The 18,691-nt window shown below is 42.5% G+C and overlaps 1 protein-coding gene across 1 annotated transcript; it reads left to right on the top strand.

Annotated features, from left to right (window-relative positions):
* The first annotated feature begins 508 nt into the window (after nucleotides 1-508).
* si:ch211-157b11.8 (fibroleukin) lies at nucleotides 509-6,506 on the top strand. Its single transcript, XM_061687468.1, has 6 exons — nucleotides 509-748; nucleotides 2,739-2,928; nucleotides 3,268-3,345; nucleotides 5,305-5,417; nucleotides 5,524-5,786; nucleotides 6,164-6,506. The coding sequence occupies exons 1-6, from the start codon at nucleotides 509-511 to the stop codon at nucleotides 6,504-6,506; spliced, it is 1,227 nt and encodes a 408-aa protein (XP_061543452.1).
* Nucleotides 6,507-18,691: the final 12,185 nt, after the last annotated feature.

Raw genomic sequence — 18,691 nt, 5'->3', positions numbered from 1 at the left:
ACAAAGAGTATCTTAATGTAGTGACTAACTACTACTTACGTCTCTAAAATTGTGTGAAAATAAAAACTATTTGGGATGTTCGTGTGAATTGTTGTGATCTGCTGAAAAGAGTGACTGAATTAGTGAGATGCATGGTGTGTGCGTGTGCGTGTGTCAGGGGGAGGGTGCATTAGTGGGTTTCAGACAGCAAAGAGTGCTGCAGTTATCTAGGAATCTGAGCCAAAGCAGCGTGAGAGCAGAAGAAAGAGGATGACCAAGACTAAGATGGACTGAGCAGAAGAAGAACAAAAAAGAGAGAGATGACAGAATTGATTGTTGCAAACAGGACACAGGCAGAATAAAAAAATACAAAGATCTAAAATCAAAAGATAATCCAGCCAACACTGAAGAGCCACATCCTGAAATGTGACAAGAGTGGAAAGTTTGCAGAGATCAAGAACAACAGGACAGACAACTCCAAGTTGGACAAACATCACTTTTGCTCATTATTCCTCGTGGTTCACCGGGCATGCTTACTCTGCTGTCTCTGTGTGTGGGAGCTTTGCTCTCCTGTCAGGCATCTCCAGACTGCACACAGCCTCCCTGCAGGGACAACCTGGTGGCAGCGCCCATCCCACCTGCTACTGGAATAGGAACCGGCATATGTGAGGGTCAACGGGCCTGCAGGAAGGGAGTCTCGCTACTGGCCATCTCAGATGCCCCTTGGAAGGTAGAGCAGAGGTCAGACTTTCCTCAGATTCAGGCACAGGTGAGTGACAGCTTCTATTTCGTTAAGCTTACATACAAACAAAGAAAGTGGAACAAATAAGATCAGAAATTCAATTCAATTCAATTCAATTAATGTGAAATGACACAGGGAAAAAGTATGGAACACGCCAACTGGTATTTATTTAATACTTTGTACAAAAGCAAAAGCCTTTATTTGCCATGACAGCTTCAAGGCACCGCCTGTATGGAGAAACTAGTTGCATGCATTGCTCTGGTGTGATTTTGGCCCATTCCTCCACACAAGCAGTCTTCAAATCTTGAAGGTGCAGTGGGCTTCATTTATGGACCTTAAGGTTCAGATTTTTCAATAGATTTTCGATTGGATTCAAGTCAGGTGATTGGCTGGGCCATTCTTGCAGCTTTATTTTGTTCTCTTTGAAACCAATGGAAAGTTTCCTTGGCTGTATGTTTTGGATCATTATCCAGCTGAAATGTCCACCCTCGTTTCATTTTCATCATCCTCGTAGATGGCAGCAGATGATGGTCTTGAGACAGCTCTTTGGTCTTACCCATCATGAGATGTGTCTTGACTCACACCTTGGCAATGAGACCTTTTTGCAGGCCATCAATTAGGACTAACTAGCTAATACTCATTTGCACTGACAAATGGCTAGATTGGTGTTTGATAGATTTTAGGTGTTGTCTTGCCTTTCCATGCCTTTTTGCACCTCCCTTTCTTCATGTGTTCAATACCTTTTCCCTATGTCATTTCACATTTTTACACAACTTAATTTCTGAGTTTATTTGTCTGACTTTATTTGTAAGTATGGAGTACTTGGGTTGTTCCAAACATCTGGTGAATAGCAACTATGAAAGTATATTTAGTGAGAAAAATGGTGACGTGTTAAATACGTCTTTCAGCCGCTGTAGTTCTGGCTGGAACTGCGTTTTCGTGGAGAGTAACCAACTTTGAACAACAAAACAACAGCCCAATTAATACGCGTTTGGAGATATATATATAAAATAATACACGTCTACACAGGACGCCATGTCTGAACTGGAAATGAATCGGTACGTCACTGCACACGTCACTTTAGAACGTGGGCAGGTTAAAAGTACATTATTATTGTCAATACATATTTGTAATATAAGATGAGATAACCTTCAGCAGCAAATATTGATAAAGGAAAGAAAAATATGTAATACAAATAACACGTAAGAGAAGACGTAAGTACATTTCTTCTTCTTCCATGTCCTTCTTGTATGCGTGCAAGAAGTACATTGCACAAAATAGAAACCAAAACTATTGTCCATACATAAATGATCCAATTCAGTCTATCAGCAATGTTATATGTTTGTTTGCAAATTAGTGTCCTGAGTTTTAATTTTGACATTTGATATCTGATGAATCTGCTTTAATAGACTTGCTTTTTTTCCTTTGTTACCAGGGTTGAAAACAGAATCGGCAAAATGCGAATTAATCCATAGACAGATTTTTTTTTATGATGGAACACCAAAATCTCATTTACTGGTACTTTGATTCAGGCTGCAACTGCATCCGCCATTACAAGGTTTATGTAATAAAAACATCTAAATGACAAATATTGAAGCCATAATTTATTAACGATTATGATCATGACTGTCACACGGTAATGTTCTTGACAACATTTTGAAAAGATGGAAACTCAGGCAAATTTGGACAAATTGTTAGGGTCAGGGTTAGGGTCGGTCGCTGTTTTCTCATGGGACGGTGGGCCCGCTAAATTTGGTGGCACCTTAAAGCCGTGAAAGGATAAAATTAGTTGTGCTTCAGAAATGTCCTCATTGTATGCTTGTGCTGAGCTCAGGCGACAACAGGTGGATGAGGGACGGCGCAGTTGATGTAAGTGTAAGAGACGAGACTGACACAAAACACTTGCCGGTGGGGTTTGAATGTCACTTGGCACTCACGCATTCACGTTGCTGACATAATCATAACGAATGACATACACTTTCTCCGTGAAGTGAATGTACGGCGACTGTCTTTGCAGGGCGGAGGTGTGAAGGAGCGGCTGGTTCAGCTGCAGCGCTGCATGCTTTCTCTCCAGGAAACAGGGGAAGCTCGGATTGGGCAGGACAGCAACTCTCTGGGGGCCATCCTGGCGCTAATGGCAGCCGTGCTGACAGAGTGTGACCTCCACTGTCACAGTCAAGCCCTCGGGGCGATGGCTAAACGACTGGGTTAGCGCCGTGCATTTATATCCACACCCTTCCCTCCTCTACAACACACACTAATGGGTGAACAAACACACACGCTGGTGCACTCACTCCCCCACACATAGTAAACAGAACCCCAATGAGGCCTGCTAAGTGTCGGTCATAGGTGAGTGCATCGGAATTTAACTGTACGGGGAAGGACGGAAACAAATGTCCACCTGGGCACAGATACCGATTTTATGGCTAATGACATGTAGGACATTTGAAAAAAGCAATCACAGTAAGAGAAGCCACAAAGCTATTTCCATGAGTGACAAATGCGATGCAACATGCTGATAACCTCATGTGTCTCTGGGTTGACAGAGGGTGCAGCCGTGGGAAGAGAGAGGGAGAAAGACCTGCTTCTTTTCCTCAAGAGCATTACACATCATCATCCTACAGGTGACACCTTTAAAGCACAAGTTAGAACCAAGACTCAAATGCACATATGAGAGACTCAGTCCATGTTATGATGTCCGACTGAGTTTGTGTTCAGCATATACACAAGTTTAATTACGGTACATGTAGTATTGTACGTCCCAAAAAAAAAAATTGTATGAAGAACTAGTTCAGTTTTGCTTGGTGATATGATTTTGTCGTAGAGAAGCTCAAAGCCAAGATTCCAGACCCAAACCCCCCGCCCCCCCCAAAAAACACTGATGTGAACATGATGATGTCATGACATCGCCACATATTTTAACAATCTAACCATCCCATCAGTTTGATTTAATGTAATAACCATATGCTGTGATGTATAGTAAAATGTCTAAATCACCATTAGATCTGTGCTGCAGCAATGCTTTGCTCTGTCCAAAGAAAAGCCTGTCTTTCCAAAAGCATTTCAAGTAAAGAGAAGAAACTTACAAAATACATGATTTTCACTGGACATTTAAATGTCCCATGCCATAAAATTTTTCTTCCATAATCTTTTCGGTCCTTTCATCAGGTTTGAAAGATAATTGGGGTTGAAAATGCCCAGAATGCCCTTTTCAAGCTATTCTCATTGAGCTTTTATGCCTGACAATTGAGACAGTCGGATTTCTCGTTAAAATTCGATATGTAAATATGCTTTGCTTTGATTGGATCGCTGTGATTCTTAATTTAAATATGGAAAGCAGGCGATATCACACCATCTTGTGGCGGCCAAGGCTTCACAGCCGTGTGGTGTCTTACTATCAGTGTGAAGCAGAATTCACCATGCGTTGTATTTTTGGCCCAATAATAGGGAACGGGAGCTGAAAGGGGATGTGGTTTAAAATTCAAAGAGAGGGGGATATTTTCAGGTTAGGCTCGTCCTCCGCTCCCATTCATTTGAACATAACGCTCATAGCTCGTGCACATTTTGGCAGCAATGATCACAAGCTTTGGTATTTCATTCAAAGTTACATTATAATTATGAATATAGCTATGTATTGTTGTAAAACACAACACATGTATACTTCATAGACTGTATTTGAATGACTTGGCAGCGGCTGAGACTCGCTTGAAATGCAGTGTTGCCGCTTAGCTGAGTTGAGCGGGCACCAACCACCAAGTGTGCAGGTATTTGAATAATTAGTAACTATCAATGCCACAAACACGGAAATCTAATCGGGTCATTTTGCAAAGCCTTATGCCGTTTATTGCCTTTTGCATTCAATCAACAAACCACGGATGTCAAACTTACTGTAGACCATGCCACAGACTCATTTTGACCTACGTTATGCATAAAACAACAAAGCTTGGATTTTGATGGCACGGGACCTTTAACTAACCTCTCTGTAGATCGCAGACCACCACCAAGGCCAAACTGGTAAAAACATAAGTTCACTGTCAACTTGTTAGTGAGCCGCCGACTAACTGGTTGATGGAGGTTGATGTATTGATGGGTGGAGCAATTATGATTCTTGGAGATGAACTATTCCAATGATACCTTGATCAAACAGAGAAATTACATTCATGAAAACACACTGTTATCCAGATCCCCACCAAAAAGTAATGGGCTCTTCCTTGGCCCATGCAGTAACCCTTTACAAAGTTAAAGTGAGTTTTACCTAACCCTGATAACTATTTCTTTGCTACTACTTCTAGTCAAAATGACTATTAAAGATAGTTGGGGCCAAAAATTTTTGGACTGTTAAGTAGCATTATCGGCGTTATGATTAGTTTTCCTTTCTTTCTTTGGAGTTTCATATAGGTGTATTGGCATCTCCCTGTATTTACACTCAAATATCGCACAGAAAAAAAAAAAAAAGAGTAATTTAACCAAACGGTTTGCGAGCACATTTACAGAATAGGCAAAAGCCACGTGTCACGTGAGTACTGTTAATTGCAGTGATAGTTTGACGAATTAATGGAATGAAATCGAACTCTGCTTGTCAGTCGCACCGTTGAAAAGGTTGCATCCTCAGGACTGCGCAGAGATTTACAGACTGGGGATCAAAGAGAACGGTATCTACACCATTCAGCCTGACCTGCACAGACCAGCACTGGAGGTATTTCACATCCACCACACACATTAAACACACATGCGGACCCCCGCTGCACTGTGCTTCTTTTAGACTCGGGCTTTGGAATATCAAAGTCTTTGTTTTGGCTCAGGCTAAATGTGACATGGTGACGACGGGAGGCGGGTGGACAGTGATCCAGAACCGTCAGGACGGCTCAGTGGACTTCAACAGGACGTGGCAGGAATACAGGGAGGGCTTTGGCAATCCGCAACGGGAACACTGGCTGGGCAATGCAGCCCTGCACACACTCACATCCACTGGCCAACACCGGCTTCATATAGAGCTGGAGGACTGGCACCAACAGAGGCGCCACGCCACCTACAACAACTTCAAAGTAGCCTCAGAGGCACAGAGGTGAAGTTAGTCTTTGTTTCTGCAACACACACACACACACACACACACACACACAAAAGCATCCATTGCAACGTGTCGGACCTTCCTAGTGCCTAATTTTTCCAATCCATCTTTGTCCCCCGAGTACCAACAGCAGCAATTGCCAGTTTGCCAGGTGCATTAAATAAACTCAAGTGGCACAACATGAGGCACAGGTAGAGCTATATAGGAAGCATGCTGCACAAACATTATCTCCAATATTGTGGTACCCTTATCTACATTGTCACATCCACAATAATAAACTTTTGCAATTGTTAAAAGAATACCTCTGACATCTGAATATGATACAGCTCTTATATTGGTAGCCTGAAAATTACCATGCTCTCTATTTCCACCAGGTACCGCCTGACATCTCGGGAGTACTCCGGTGATGCAGGCAATGCATTGAGCTACAGCAAACGCTACAACCACGATGGCAGAGCTTTCAGCACCACTGACAGAGATCACGACCGCTATGCTGCCGGAAACTGTGGTCATTACTATGGTGCAGGGTGGTGGTTTGATGCCTGCCTGGCCGCCAACCTGAACGGACACTACTACCGGGGGCGTTACAGCGGTGTGACTAATGGTATCTACTGGGGGACGTGGTACATCCTCACTGATGGGCGAACTGGTGAACGGTACTCCTTCAAGAGAGTAGAGATGAAGATAAGACCATGGGACTTTGCTGATTCATCATAAAAATGGGGGGGGGGGGAATAGTCACACTCAAAATGAGCTGCAAAGTAGATACACAAATTGAATTGAATTGACAATCATTTGTTTGCTGCAGTCACTGATGGGACCTCACCATTTCAGACTAAACAAAATGTTCAGGTCGAAGAAGAAAAAAAAGCCAAATATATCTACGTTTCTGTATGAAAACACTGTTACCACGTCACAGAAATAAATGAATGATGCTTGAATAGTTTCAATAAATTACAGAGTGTAAATTAAAAATAGCCCACTGTGGTACTTGAATTAACACGTAGCTTCCAACTCTCAGCATGTCATTCATGCATCATAGAGATGACAAGCATTCTACAACCTTGCTAATAGACCTCTGTGGTCTGCCTGCAGCTGTGTTAACATACATCTCAGATTTGCCACCAAAAACAGACATGTTTTCTTTTTGCACAAGCCATTTTTCACACGTCACAGTTGTCACACACTTCTACAACGTATGTAAAACGTCTATACATCCCTTTTCAAATGCCACTTTGTTGTTTTTTGATACGAAAGATAAATCAGTTCAAAACTTTTCCCACTATTATTGCAACCTATAAATCTCTACAACTCAAATCAATCAGACATATGATAATTTTATCATATGTACTAAACAGCTGATTATTGCCAGAAAGTGTTGCTGGCATCTTGCCATCCTGACTAGTTTTGCTTATGTCCTTTCATCAATATTGAAGGGACATCGAGTTCTTGGTAATGTAACTACTGTGCCATATTTTCTCCACATCTGAGTTCCAATGGTATATTTAATGCCTTGGAAATTCTTTTGTACCTTTCTCCTGACAGATGTTCAAAAAACACATGAGGAATTTGTCTCCGGTAGTTGGAGCCGCTCTAGTACGACAACAGACAGTCAATTGACAGAAAACACTTTTGAGACATAAAGACATTGACCAAAGAAAAATGTGCTGTAAGACTACAAAATTATAAAAAATGCCAGGAAAAGCTTACTAGAAAATTTGAACTTTGTTTGGCATTTAAATGGTGGCAGATGTGTTCTGACTCGTGCATAACATAGGTTTGAATGTGATTGGTTAATTCCAAACACAGCCACAACCCCAGTTGTAAGAGGGTGTGCACACTTGTACAACCACATGCTCTCAGTTATTTATTTTTACTTTACTATTTTATTACTTTAATTGTGTTGGATGTGTTATAGGTCACATAATGCTGGAAAATGTTTTGCAATACTTCATTCATACTGATCTCATTTTTTGAACTCACAAAATTGTGGCATTTGAACAGGGGTGTGCAGATTTTTTATATCCACTGTAGGTGCAGGCCCTCACTTAACTACACCTGCTTTGGCATCAAGTGAGTCTCTCCCTCTCTGGCTGGGCTTCACACAGAACTCTGAGTCGTGTGTGTGTGTGTGTGTGTGTTTGAATGGCTGCGCCAATTTTAGCGGCGTTCACGATGAGCTGTCGGTCTCTTCATCCAGACGGGAGTCTATTGTTAACTACTGGGGGGGCTCGGCGGGCTGTGATCGAAACACAAAGACACACTCTTGAGACCAACTTCTGACCTGGCTCACTCTACAAGCGCGCGCGCACACACACACACACACACACACACACACACACACACACACACACACTTGCTATATACTTAAATAATTAATACATACATTTCCTGAACAATTAGTTTTAGTGGCAATCGTATAGGTATGTTTCAAAGCGTAGTACAGTACAGTAAAGAACAGAAGAGTACAGTACAGTACAGTATGTTCGAGGGTACCTCCAAAGAGACAAGCTAGTCCCGACCTCATGGTACAATGATGTAGTTTTTCCTCCGAAAGTCCTTAGGAGTGTAAGATACCTTTCCTCATAAAATTAGCAGCATAGAATAAAATGGATGACAGTTATTGCGTGGTGTGGTCTTCTTTGTTAATCCATCCACAACCATTCATTTTCCATCATTTAGCCTGTTGAGAGTCACAGGCGAACTGGAGCCTATCCCAGCTGAATTTGGGCGAGTGGGCAACTGGTTGCCAGAAAATCGCAGGTCACATATAAATGAACAACCACCCACACTCACAACTGTGGGCAATTTAGAGTCTTCAATTAAACGACCATGCATGTTTTGGAGTTGGAGTACCTGGAGAAACAATTTGACCATTAAAACTGCACTTATGTTTGTAACAGGTCTACAAGAGATAATGCCACCTGAAGTAATGAAGGTAAAAAAAAATAATCACCTTAAAACAACCTGACACATATCTTGTTTAATTATTTGAGTCTGGCCTTTCAGCTCCTGCTGCAAATAGTACAGCTGGGGAAATATTCTGCCCCCTGGTGGGCGAAGAGCATGCTGAAGAATTCGACTGATGATAAACTGCAATTGATTAGTCCTTTATTGACAAACTTAGCCTCTTGTCTATCTAATTTAAGCTTAAAGTGCTTCAGACGCTGATAACTATTGAAACTATTGATAATTCTAAAACTCACAATGAGCAGTAAATCACAAAAGAATGCATCATGTTCATGTCATCAATGATGTACCGATAAACGGGGTCTATCATCTCACGTTTTGTCCGTCAGGCGTTTTTCTTCTCTAATTGCCTGCTGAGGGTTTTTTATCTTATCCACACCTTTTCATTGTGTACCCGTTATTCGGTGGTGTCGTTAGATATTAATCAGTCCTCCTATCCTCTCCTCTTATCCTTTCTGTATCCATCAGTCTTGTTGACAAGGGAGGAACAGTGGTTCACAGTTGTGTCACCACAGTATCCTGGCACAGTGTCTGGAGTGGGGTGATAGTGGTGCTGTTGTGAGCTGTGAGGGGTCCCGGCGTGCTCAGTTGCCCCAAAGCCGGAAGCCCAAGCTGGGCAGCGGTTAGCTTGCACATCCCTCTCAGAAGCTCTGAGCTCCCTTAAGGGAAGTTCCCCCCGTGACTTGTGTCATTCATTAATGTCTCGATAACCGAAACAGATATCAGAGTGAAAACAGAGACCTTCCGCATCTTCATACCACTTTTGGCCTACGAATAAAGTAACTGACGGTGACCTCTGCCCCCCCTGGAGCAAATATTTGCGGGAACTGTCTTCTGGAATTGTCACTTAAAGCACAAGCTTCTTTTAATTGCCAATCTGGAAGAAACTATATAGATCGCACATGATATTAAAAAAACAATAAAAAAACCACCTCTTTGGTGACCTTAACAAATCACTTCAAAATGATTATTAGTGCTAAGCCACATTATCTTCCTGGATACAAAAGCATCCTTTCATATATTTATTTGACTCTTTTTTACTTTTTATCAATCATATAATCTCATTCTGATTTACAGGGATTTACTGACAATACATACAACTAAACAGTCAGTGAAAGTCTTTGCAAGTCAGATCGCACATCAAATTCTTGTCCTCCCTCAAGCTTTATATACAATCAAATAGATTTGCGATGAGCGGAATGACTAAGGAATCAATCAAAGTATCAATATGAAGATGGATTATGGCATATGGAAACAGATGTCCTCGAGCTTCACATACCAGCTCTTGGAGGGCCCAACAACACCTCACCCGGACTGCTTTGATACCACAAAAACACAACGGCCAGTTGTACAGCAGATGGCAGTGTTGTGTAACACTGGTGGAATAAGAATACTGTACTGTACTGTACTGTATAAACTCGTCAGCCGTCACTGAATTCAATTAATGGAAAATTGTTGCCAACAAAAAAGGAATAAACACTGCATGAAGCAACAACATAAACAACAGAAAAAAGAATGGGATCACTTATAACTACAAATGTGATTAATATAATTAAACAAGTAAAAATAAACGAGTCTCGGGCAAAGTGTCACATTTGGGTGTACTATAAATACAGCGAAATGTAATTTACATTTGTGGCTCTGGTCAATGCGCATATTTCCAAGAATCCTGACATTGATTGGAAAAATCAGGTTGTAGTGTCTATTTTGAACACAGGGGGCACCATACTTAAGGTCAAATGTCAACAGGACAACGTGTCTAAAGTGAGAGCTGTTGAAGACATTTAAAGACAAACGTCACAATATTGTTTTGTAGGTGCAGTTTAGAATGTTATAAGTTTAAATCGCAGTTTATCTGCATTAGAAGCACGCTGACCTGACCGCTTGCCAGAGGATAAAGTTGGTGATGAACTTAGCCGCCCTGCAGTAGTGGCGGGACCTTTGTATGGTTTAATGTGCTCTCGGGGCGATAAGGGTGCTCGTGTGTTCTGTTGGAGGGGGTTAGGCGGGGGGCTGTTGGGGTGTGAGGCTCAGCGGCAGGAAGCGGGAGCAGGCGAAGTTTCAAAAAGGTGTGCAAGTGGAAGAGGCCGTTAGAGGCCTCCCTCCCCTGACCACAGGGCCAAGATGGAGGCAGCATGTACCTGCTTGCATGAGACCTGCAAGGCAACAAAGCAAGCAAGGCAGCGTTCCGTTTGAAACCGGAATTCAACAGAACAAGTGTATCCTGATGTGGTGAAGGGTTGGGGTGAGTGGGGGGGAGGAGGGAAGGCAGAGAGGGAGAGCACAGATGGCACCACATTGCAGGCCTCACTCCACCTCGTGTCAATTCTACATTTGCACAAGAAGGCCAAAGATGTTGCAGGGAGGGGGAGGAGACACTAAAGGTTGAAATGTTGGACTTCTGAAACAATTAAATATACAGCATTTAATTTTTTGTATTCTACAACATTCATATGGACTTATAATTTGTAATTGTTGTGGTCAGGTGATGGCACACCCCCATCCGACACGTCAATCAACACTGACCAGACACTTCCTTAGGCACACCTAAACAATCTATTCAAGAGCGGCATCAAAAAGTGATCATTTGTGATTGATACTCTCAGGGGGATATTAAATTAATGTTGATTGTTGTGGATGTAATTTGGAGTGCTGTAGAACTGTAATGCATCATACTGAGAGCCATTTTGCATGTTCTAATCATCATGTCGCTATATGTGGTCATACTGTAGGCACCAATTAAAGCTGATCAGAATACTGCACAAAGTGAAGAGAAGTTCATGTGCAAAGTCATTTTCCATTTTAAAGTGGCCCAGTTTTGATGAGTAAAGTATACAGGGAAACCCACTAAGAGATTCATGGTTCAAAGCAAAGGAATAACTCGCCGTGAGAACAATGGAGGAAAGGTCAGAGGCAGCTCGCTATAATGCACACAGCAAATGTCATAAATGATGAAGCGCAGAGTGTAAATGTGTGTTCATCAGAGTGTAGTACGTTGTGGGACTCACCTCCCTTTTGGTGACACATCCCAAGTGTTCTTTTTGAAGGTTTCTGGATGAAGATTTACGCTCTACATTTTCTGCATGGGGTGAGTGACACTCCTCTGAAGTAAAACAAAATAAAGTTAAATTATAATTTTAAAAAACACATTGTAAATGCAAGCTCATGACACTCTTGTCTTTGAAGAAATATAGCAACATATGTCACATTGTAATTTTTGAGTTAAGGTTTACAGTAGTGAACAGCAAAGGAAAAAGACAACATAAAGGTCGAGACAGAGCAGAAAATGTTGAAAGTGTTGTCTGTGTGCGTGTGTGCGTGTGTGTGCGTGTCAGAGAGTGAGAGACAAGCAGGGCGGATTGCGTCTGAGAAGGAGCTTAAGCAAAGTAGCAGACATTGCATCACAAGGAGGAGGAAAACCAGGATTTCAAGACTGAGGATCAGTGTCAGATTTGACACAGCATTTGAGAAAATATGAAACAATGGTTGTATATATATATCACACACACAAACATACTGTACAAACAAAGATGTATAGACAGGGTTTAGAGAGGATTTTTTTCGTGATGAAGCAAATGTAGTTTGCTGCAATGTTTATGTGATGGCAACGTACAGAAGAATTTGTTGAATTTGAACATACAATCCACCTTTTTACACTTTTGTGACAATTTCAAAAGTTGATCCAGTTGCACGAGTCACCTTAGTATTACACCTAACTTCATTGTTGACAGGTGTTCAGTGTTTTGTTGATTATTTTAATATTAACAGTGCTTATCTTATTTCTACACTTGTATGACAATTGAGAATGTAAAATGTTACTTAAATCTGCCTGTAAAGTTTCTGAAGGTAAAAAAAAAAAAAGGCAATATTTTGACCTCAGAGAAGATTTCTATATTATTACAAAAATAATTTTGTTCAGAAATGTACACATTTGAATTACAATCTAGCCTAATCATTTACTATTACCAACTCAAAATTCCCAGTGCACTGCATATTTCATATAGCAAATGTTTTATTCTAAACTAAGAAACTAATCGCCTGAAATAAATGCAATGCAAGTGTGTACCCAACAATGTCATTTATGACTTGGGCTATTATGCTATAGGGCTAAAGAAATACATCTTAAGATGAACAGCATTTTTTTTAATCGCAGAAACTATGAAACTGCACTCACTGGTCCTTTGCTGACATTATCAGATAGATAGACAGACAGACAGACACCCTCGCAAAACACACACTGGCACACAAACACACACACACGCACACACACAGTCTCCCCACAGGAAATGAATTAGACAAAATAAAGGTGCAGTCTGAAATTGGTGAAAGGACTTGGAGGTTGAGGGTGGCGGGGGGAGAGCTGTTTTGAATTCTTTAACTCCCCGGACAGCCTTGACTGACAGGTTGTTAGTGACAAGGTGTTGTAAACGCTCAGTTCTTGCTAGTCCCTGGTCAGGAAGTGAAGTATTAAACCTTCTGACCTCTAATTAGTCATTAGAGATCATTTTCAAGACATCCCACAGTGATAGAGAAAACTTAGGGGTGTCTCAGGAATGTTTCTTTTAAACTTTTATTGCAATATGTGCAAATAAATTGCAACACAACACCGTTTTTAAAGACACAATAAGAGTACATTTTACACACTGCGCACTATGTATACTGATTAATGATACAAACCCCAACTGTAATAAAGTTGGGACATTGTTTTAAATGTCCTAACTTTCTACGAATATTCCATTGAAAACACTACAAAGACAAGATATTTAATCTTCAAACTGACCAAGGTTATTGTTTTATGACAAATATTCTCTCATTTTGAATTTTATGCCTGCGACATGTTCCAAAAAAGCTGGGACCGGGGCAGCAAAAGACTGGGAAAGTTGAGGAATGCTGAAAAACACCTGTTTGAAAAATTCCAGGTTGATTGGAAACAGGTGAGGCACATGATTGGGTATAAAAGGAGCATCCCCGAAAGGCAAGCAACATTTCTCTCTCTCCTATCCTGTTCAACAGCACCTCCAAATTTGAGACCATGGTCGTCAGTCGGAAAAGGGTGGCGTGCCCTCTGCCAGGTCGGGGAATGCGATCCTGCCCCAAGTGGAGGAGTTCAAGTATCTTGGGGTCTTGTTCACGAGTGAGGGAAGAATGGAACAGAAGATCGACAGACGGATCGGTGCAGCGTCCGCAGTGATGCGGACTTTGTATCAGTTCGTTGTGGTAAAGAAGGAGCTAAGCCGAAAGGCGATCGCTCTCAATTTACCGTTCGATCGACATTCCTACCCTCACCTATGGTCACGAGCTGTGGGTCGTGACCCAAAGAACAAGATCCCGGATACAAGCGGCCGAAATGAGTTTCCTCCGCAGGGTGTCCGGGCTCTCCCTTAGAGATAGGGTGAGAAGCTCGGTCATCCGGGAGGATCTCAGAGTAGAGCCGCTGCTCCTCCGCATCGAGAGGAGCCAGATGAGGTGGCTGGGGCATCCGATTCGTATGCCTCCCGGACGCCTCCCCGGTGAGGTGTTCCGGGCACATCCCACCGGGAGGAGACCCCGGGGTCGACCCAGGACACGCTGGAGAGAATACGTCTTTCGGCTCGCCTGGGAAAGTTTCGGGATTCCCTCCGAAGAGCTGGATGAAGTGGCTGGGCAGAGGGAAGTGTGGGCTTCCCTGCTGAAGCTACTGCCCCCGCGACCCGACCTCGGATAAGCGGTAGAAAATGGATGGATGGATGTTCAACTGCTGGGCATGCAGAATGGTGGCTCTGTATGCCTTTTGTGCTAGAACAGTTTTGCTGTGCAATAGGGGCGTTTGAAATACTCCCTCTGCTTAATTTTATTCTTCTGATGATTTTGAAAATGCAGCCGGAAAGAAAAGGGTTTTAGGGGACAGACAGTGGGACAGAACGGACAATGGGAAAATGGGTGTGAACCGCAGCAGAACAATAGTTAGACAGCCTAGATATTTGAGCACAAATAACGTTACAACAGTCAAATCGTGTTCTTATTTGTGAATTGGAGGGAGGGGGGGGGGGGGGGGCACAGCCGATGAGGACATGCAACAACTAACCAATTGAACAAGATGCGAGAGGACAGAAAAAGGCAGGACAGGACAGGATGTGGGAAATGAGCAAGGCAGTGCTACTGACAAGTGGTGCGGTGGGATGCTTTTTATAGTGTCTGAACACCGGTAATAACCCATCCATTTTCTACACTGCTTATCCTGCTTAGGGTCATGGTTCGGAGCGCTGGAGCCGATCCCAGCTGACTTCGGGCGAAAGGCGGACTACACCTTGAACTGGTCGCCGAGCACATATAGACACGGACAACCATTTGCACTCACATTCACGCCGTCACTGAGTGGGAACTGAACCCACGCTGCCCACACCAAAGTCAGGCGAGTGCACCGCTACACCAGCAGTGACTTCCAGTAATAACCTTTGAGTTGAAATCTTAATAATCCGTGTTATTATTAGTGGTCCCAGCACAGGCAATTAAAGCCTATCGCGTGCCGATGGAATTTATTAGTGAATGAACACTAATGAACACATGCATGTTAGTCAACTGGTGTATGCAGTTGCTGAGCCGGCACATTGAGGAACGGTGGACCCAGAAACCTCCACCCACAAAGGGGTGGGAGCAAGCCAGTGAGGATGTACAGGGCGGAACCTAGCCAGGACTTCCCAGGACCCAATCCCCAAGCCCAATCCCCTCCCCCCCACACACACACACCCAGCGCACCCCACTGCCACCATCCGCCCCACCACTCCCGGAGAACATGGGGACCCCACCCACCAACAGAGTCCAACCTATGAGCCAGATGCCACGTGAAAAAGGTCACAGTCCGCCAAAAGCGAGCCCATGTTAAGCGCCTGTTACAAGCAATGACTCATAGTAAAAGAGTGTGGATACTAGACCCCTCTCCCATTGAAAATGTGTGGCGCATTATGAAGCACAAAATACGAAAACGGAGACCCCGGACTGTTGAGCAAGTTGTACATCAAGCAAGGATGGGAAAGAATTTCACCGAAAAAGCTTCAGCAATTCAAGTCCTCATTGAGTGTTGTTAAAAGCAAAGATGATGTAACACAGTGATAAACATGCCCCTGTCCCACCTTTTTTTCGGAATGTGTTGCATCAAATTCAAAATGAATGCATATTTGCAACAACAACAAAAATACATAAATAAATAAAAAAGAGGTTTATCAGTTTGAACATTAAACATCTTGTCTTTGTTGTCGTATATTCAATTGAATATAGTTTTAAAAGGATTTTCAAATCATATTCTGTTTTTAATGTACGTTTTACACAACATCATTGGAATTGAGATTTGTATAAAAACTGGGATCTTTCCCACTACCAGGGGGAAATGTACCTCATTGTATGTTAAGGTGTACAATGGCTTGTGCCTGTCGTGGTATATCTGTGATTTTTACAGTTTTACCTGCACTTTTTGGCCCTGGAAAATGTATTTGAATTAGTTGGGAGTGAAACAATCACTGCATAAGGTAATCATCTCCATGTCATATTGGCTAAGTTACTATAAGATGATGTCACGTACAGGTCGTAACGAACAAGTGCAGAAGAATGAGGATGTTAATTTTGAGTCAAGTATCTGTACTATACTTGTAGGTTTTACATCCAACTTCTCTCCCCTAGGTGACGCTGCCCACTAGATTATTCCAACAGTGAACGAATGGCCTATGTAATCCACAAGCATCAAATTTTACAATCAAGGGGCCTTTATAAACGGGCTAAATTCCGATGTGAACTACAGTGCAATTTCTGTCAATTGCATGACTTAATTTACAAATGACTGGATTCACAGTGCAATTTAATGAGTTCAATTAAAAACGAAATTAAATTTAACAGCATTTCTGAAGGCGACGTGCAGGATAAGATTATAAAGATGTGAAAATGACACTAGAAATCTTGATTTATATCGTGCACGACGGTTTCACGTGTCTGCAGGCTGTAAGATCAAATCAGTACTTGCGTGTTTTAGGTCAAAAGGCAGCATGAAGGAATTTGCACCTATGCACACAGGCATGATTACGTTTTCGGACTATGAAAACAGATTATAAAGGAGATCTAACCCAGTCAGGGCTGCATGAAGAATAAATTCAGATGGATGCATGTGTTATTGTTGTGTGGGCTTGCATGTATGAGTGCATGTCAGCAAAGGTCATCTTGCAAGGTTTGAGTATGGGAAAAATGTGAAACGCTCTGTCACTGCATCGAAGGCGGAGGAGGAACACTCCTGAGTGGCTTGACTTTACGTTTGACCTTTGAGGGAAGGAGAACTAATCCTTGAATATAATAAGACTGTAAGATATGGAAAATGAGTGCACCGTTATCTGCGTTACCCTGGAGACCAGCAGCAGCAGCAGCAGCAGCAGCAGCAGCAGCAGCAGCAGCAGCAGCAGCAGCAGCAGCAGCACCCTGGTCTGCTACAGTTGCCAACGTATTAAAGCATCCAGCTTGCAGTGGGAAATATTTCTACGGTCACTCCCCCCCCCCACCAACATACACAGGCCATCTCTATCGCGGAAGTGCACAAATCTTCAAGTTTGTGGAGATTTTCTTATTGTAGCGAAGGATGTTTTAAAATTCTTTTTGACTATTAAAATAACTTCCAAATTAATTTTCCTATGATTTAGTACAAGATAAAACAATGCCGTGAGCAAGATTGCGCAATCGTCAGTCATAAGTGGCAAAGATCTACGTTGCCTGCTTGCAACAGAGCGGTTTAGGCTTAATACTTATTACAGTTCAATGTTTCTATCTGCGCAAATTTCAACTCAATAGTATTCGAATACATTTTCTCGAGCAGCGTGGAAGCGGCTGTGTCAATTTAACCCTTATCCAGTCAAATCCGACTTGAAAGAAATCATATTCGTGATGCCACAACAAAGAAGCGGAGCCTCAGATGGCTGCCACCGATAACCTAAAAATAAAAAGAAGCCCACTGCACACAATAAAAGAGTTTGCGCATGCAGAGCGTTAAATGTGCAAATAAAAAGCTGACACGCTTCTCCCTCCTTGCATCTATCTGTGTGTCTATCTATCAATCATCCGTGCAGATCTGGACCAGCAAATGATGCATTCCCTGCATTAGATGTATTTGTTGTGCCAATTTGAAAAGGCGGCGATAATCTGGGAGCGAGAGATAAGAAATACCATTTATTCTGCGCCACTTGGGAGCCTATTTCCCGGGCCGATCAACCCCCCCCCCCCCCCCCCCCCCCGCCCCCCATTCTCCGCGACACCTCCAGCAGCCCGCTGATAACGATTAGGCTATTTATTATCTTCACAAAGAACAAAGATTAGCCTGCACCGATGAAAAATTACCCCGGGATGGGTTCGAATCAGAGGGACCGAAGGATCCGAACGGCATTGCATTTCTTATTTGGCTTTCCACTTCGAGCTGCACTGGCACACAATTAAGTGCAATTAATAATACTTCTAATAATAATAATAATAATAATAATAGAGAGAGATAGTGTGTTTTAAAATATAGCCTATTACATACAAATAATAACCAAACTGACGTTGCCTTGTTTTCATTATAAGCTAAAGCCACTTCCGTTTCTTTGCATAATAAGATTATCGGTGTTGAGACCTCTTTCTCCTTGGATCGTGTGAGGGGGAAAAAAGAGCAGTGGGGGGGGGGGGGGATTGAATTAATGTCAAATCCTAAAATGGAAGTGGATGTTTGTCACCGATAAGGTTTTATCATCAGGCCGAATCAAAAGGGCTCACACGAGAAGCATGTGTCTGTTCACATTATCATGCTGATGAGCTCTAATACTATACCGCAAACCACTCTGCTCCCTTTCCTCCGTTTACGTCAGCCTATTTGGCTTTTTTCCGCGTCAGTAAATAGCAAATAATCTCCACATAGGAGATAAAGAAAAAATAAATGCCAACCGTTGAAG

This window comes from Phycodurus eques, chromosome 10 (genome assembly GCF_024500275.1).
Source record: "Phycodurus eques isolate BA_2022a chromosome 10, UOR_Pequ_1.1, whole genome shotgun sequence".
Lineage (NCBI taxonomy): Eukaryota > Metazoa > Chordata > Actinopteri > Syngnathiformes > Syngnathidae > Phycodurus > Phycodurus eques.
The sequence above is the reverse complement of the archived record's forward strand: the minus strand, read 5'-3'. Positions and strand labels throughout refer to the sequence as shown.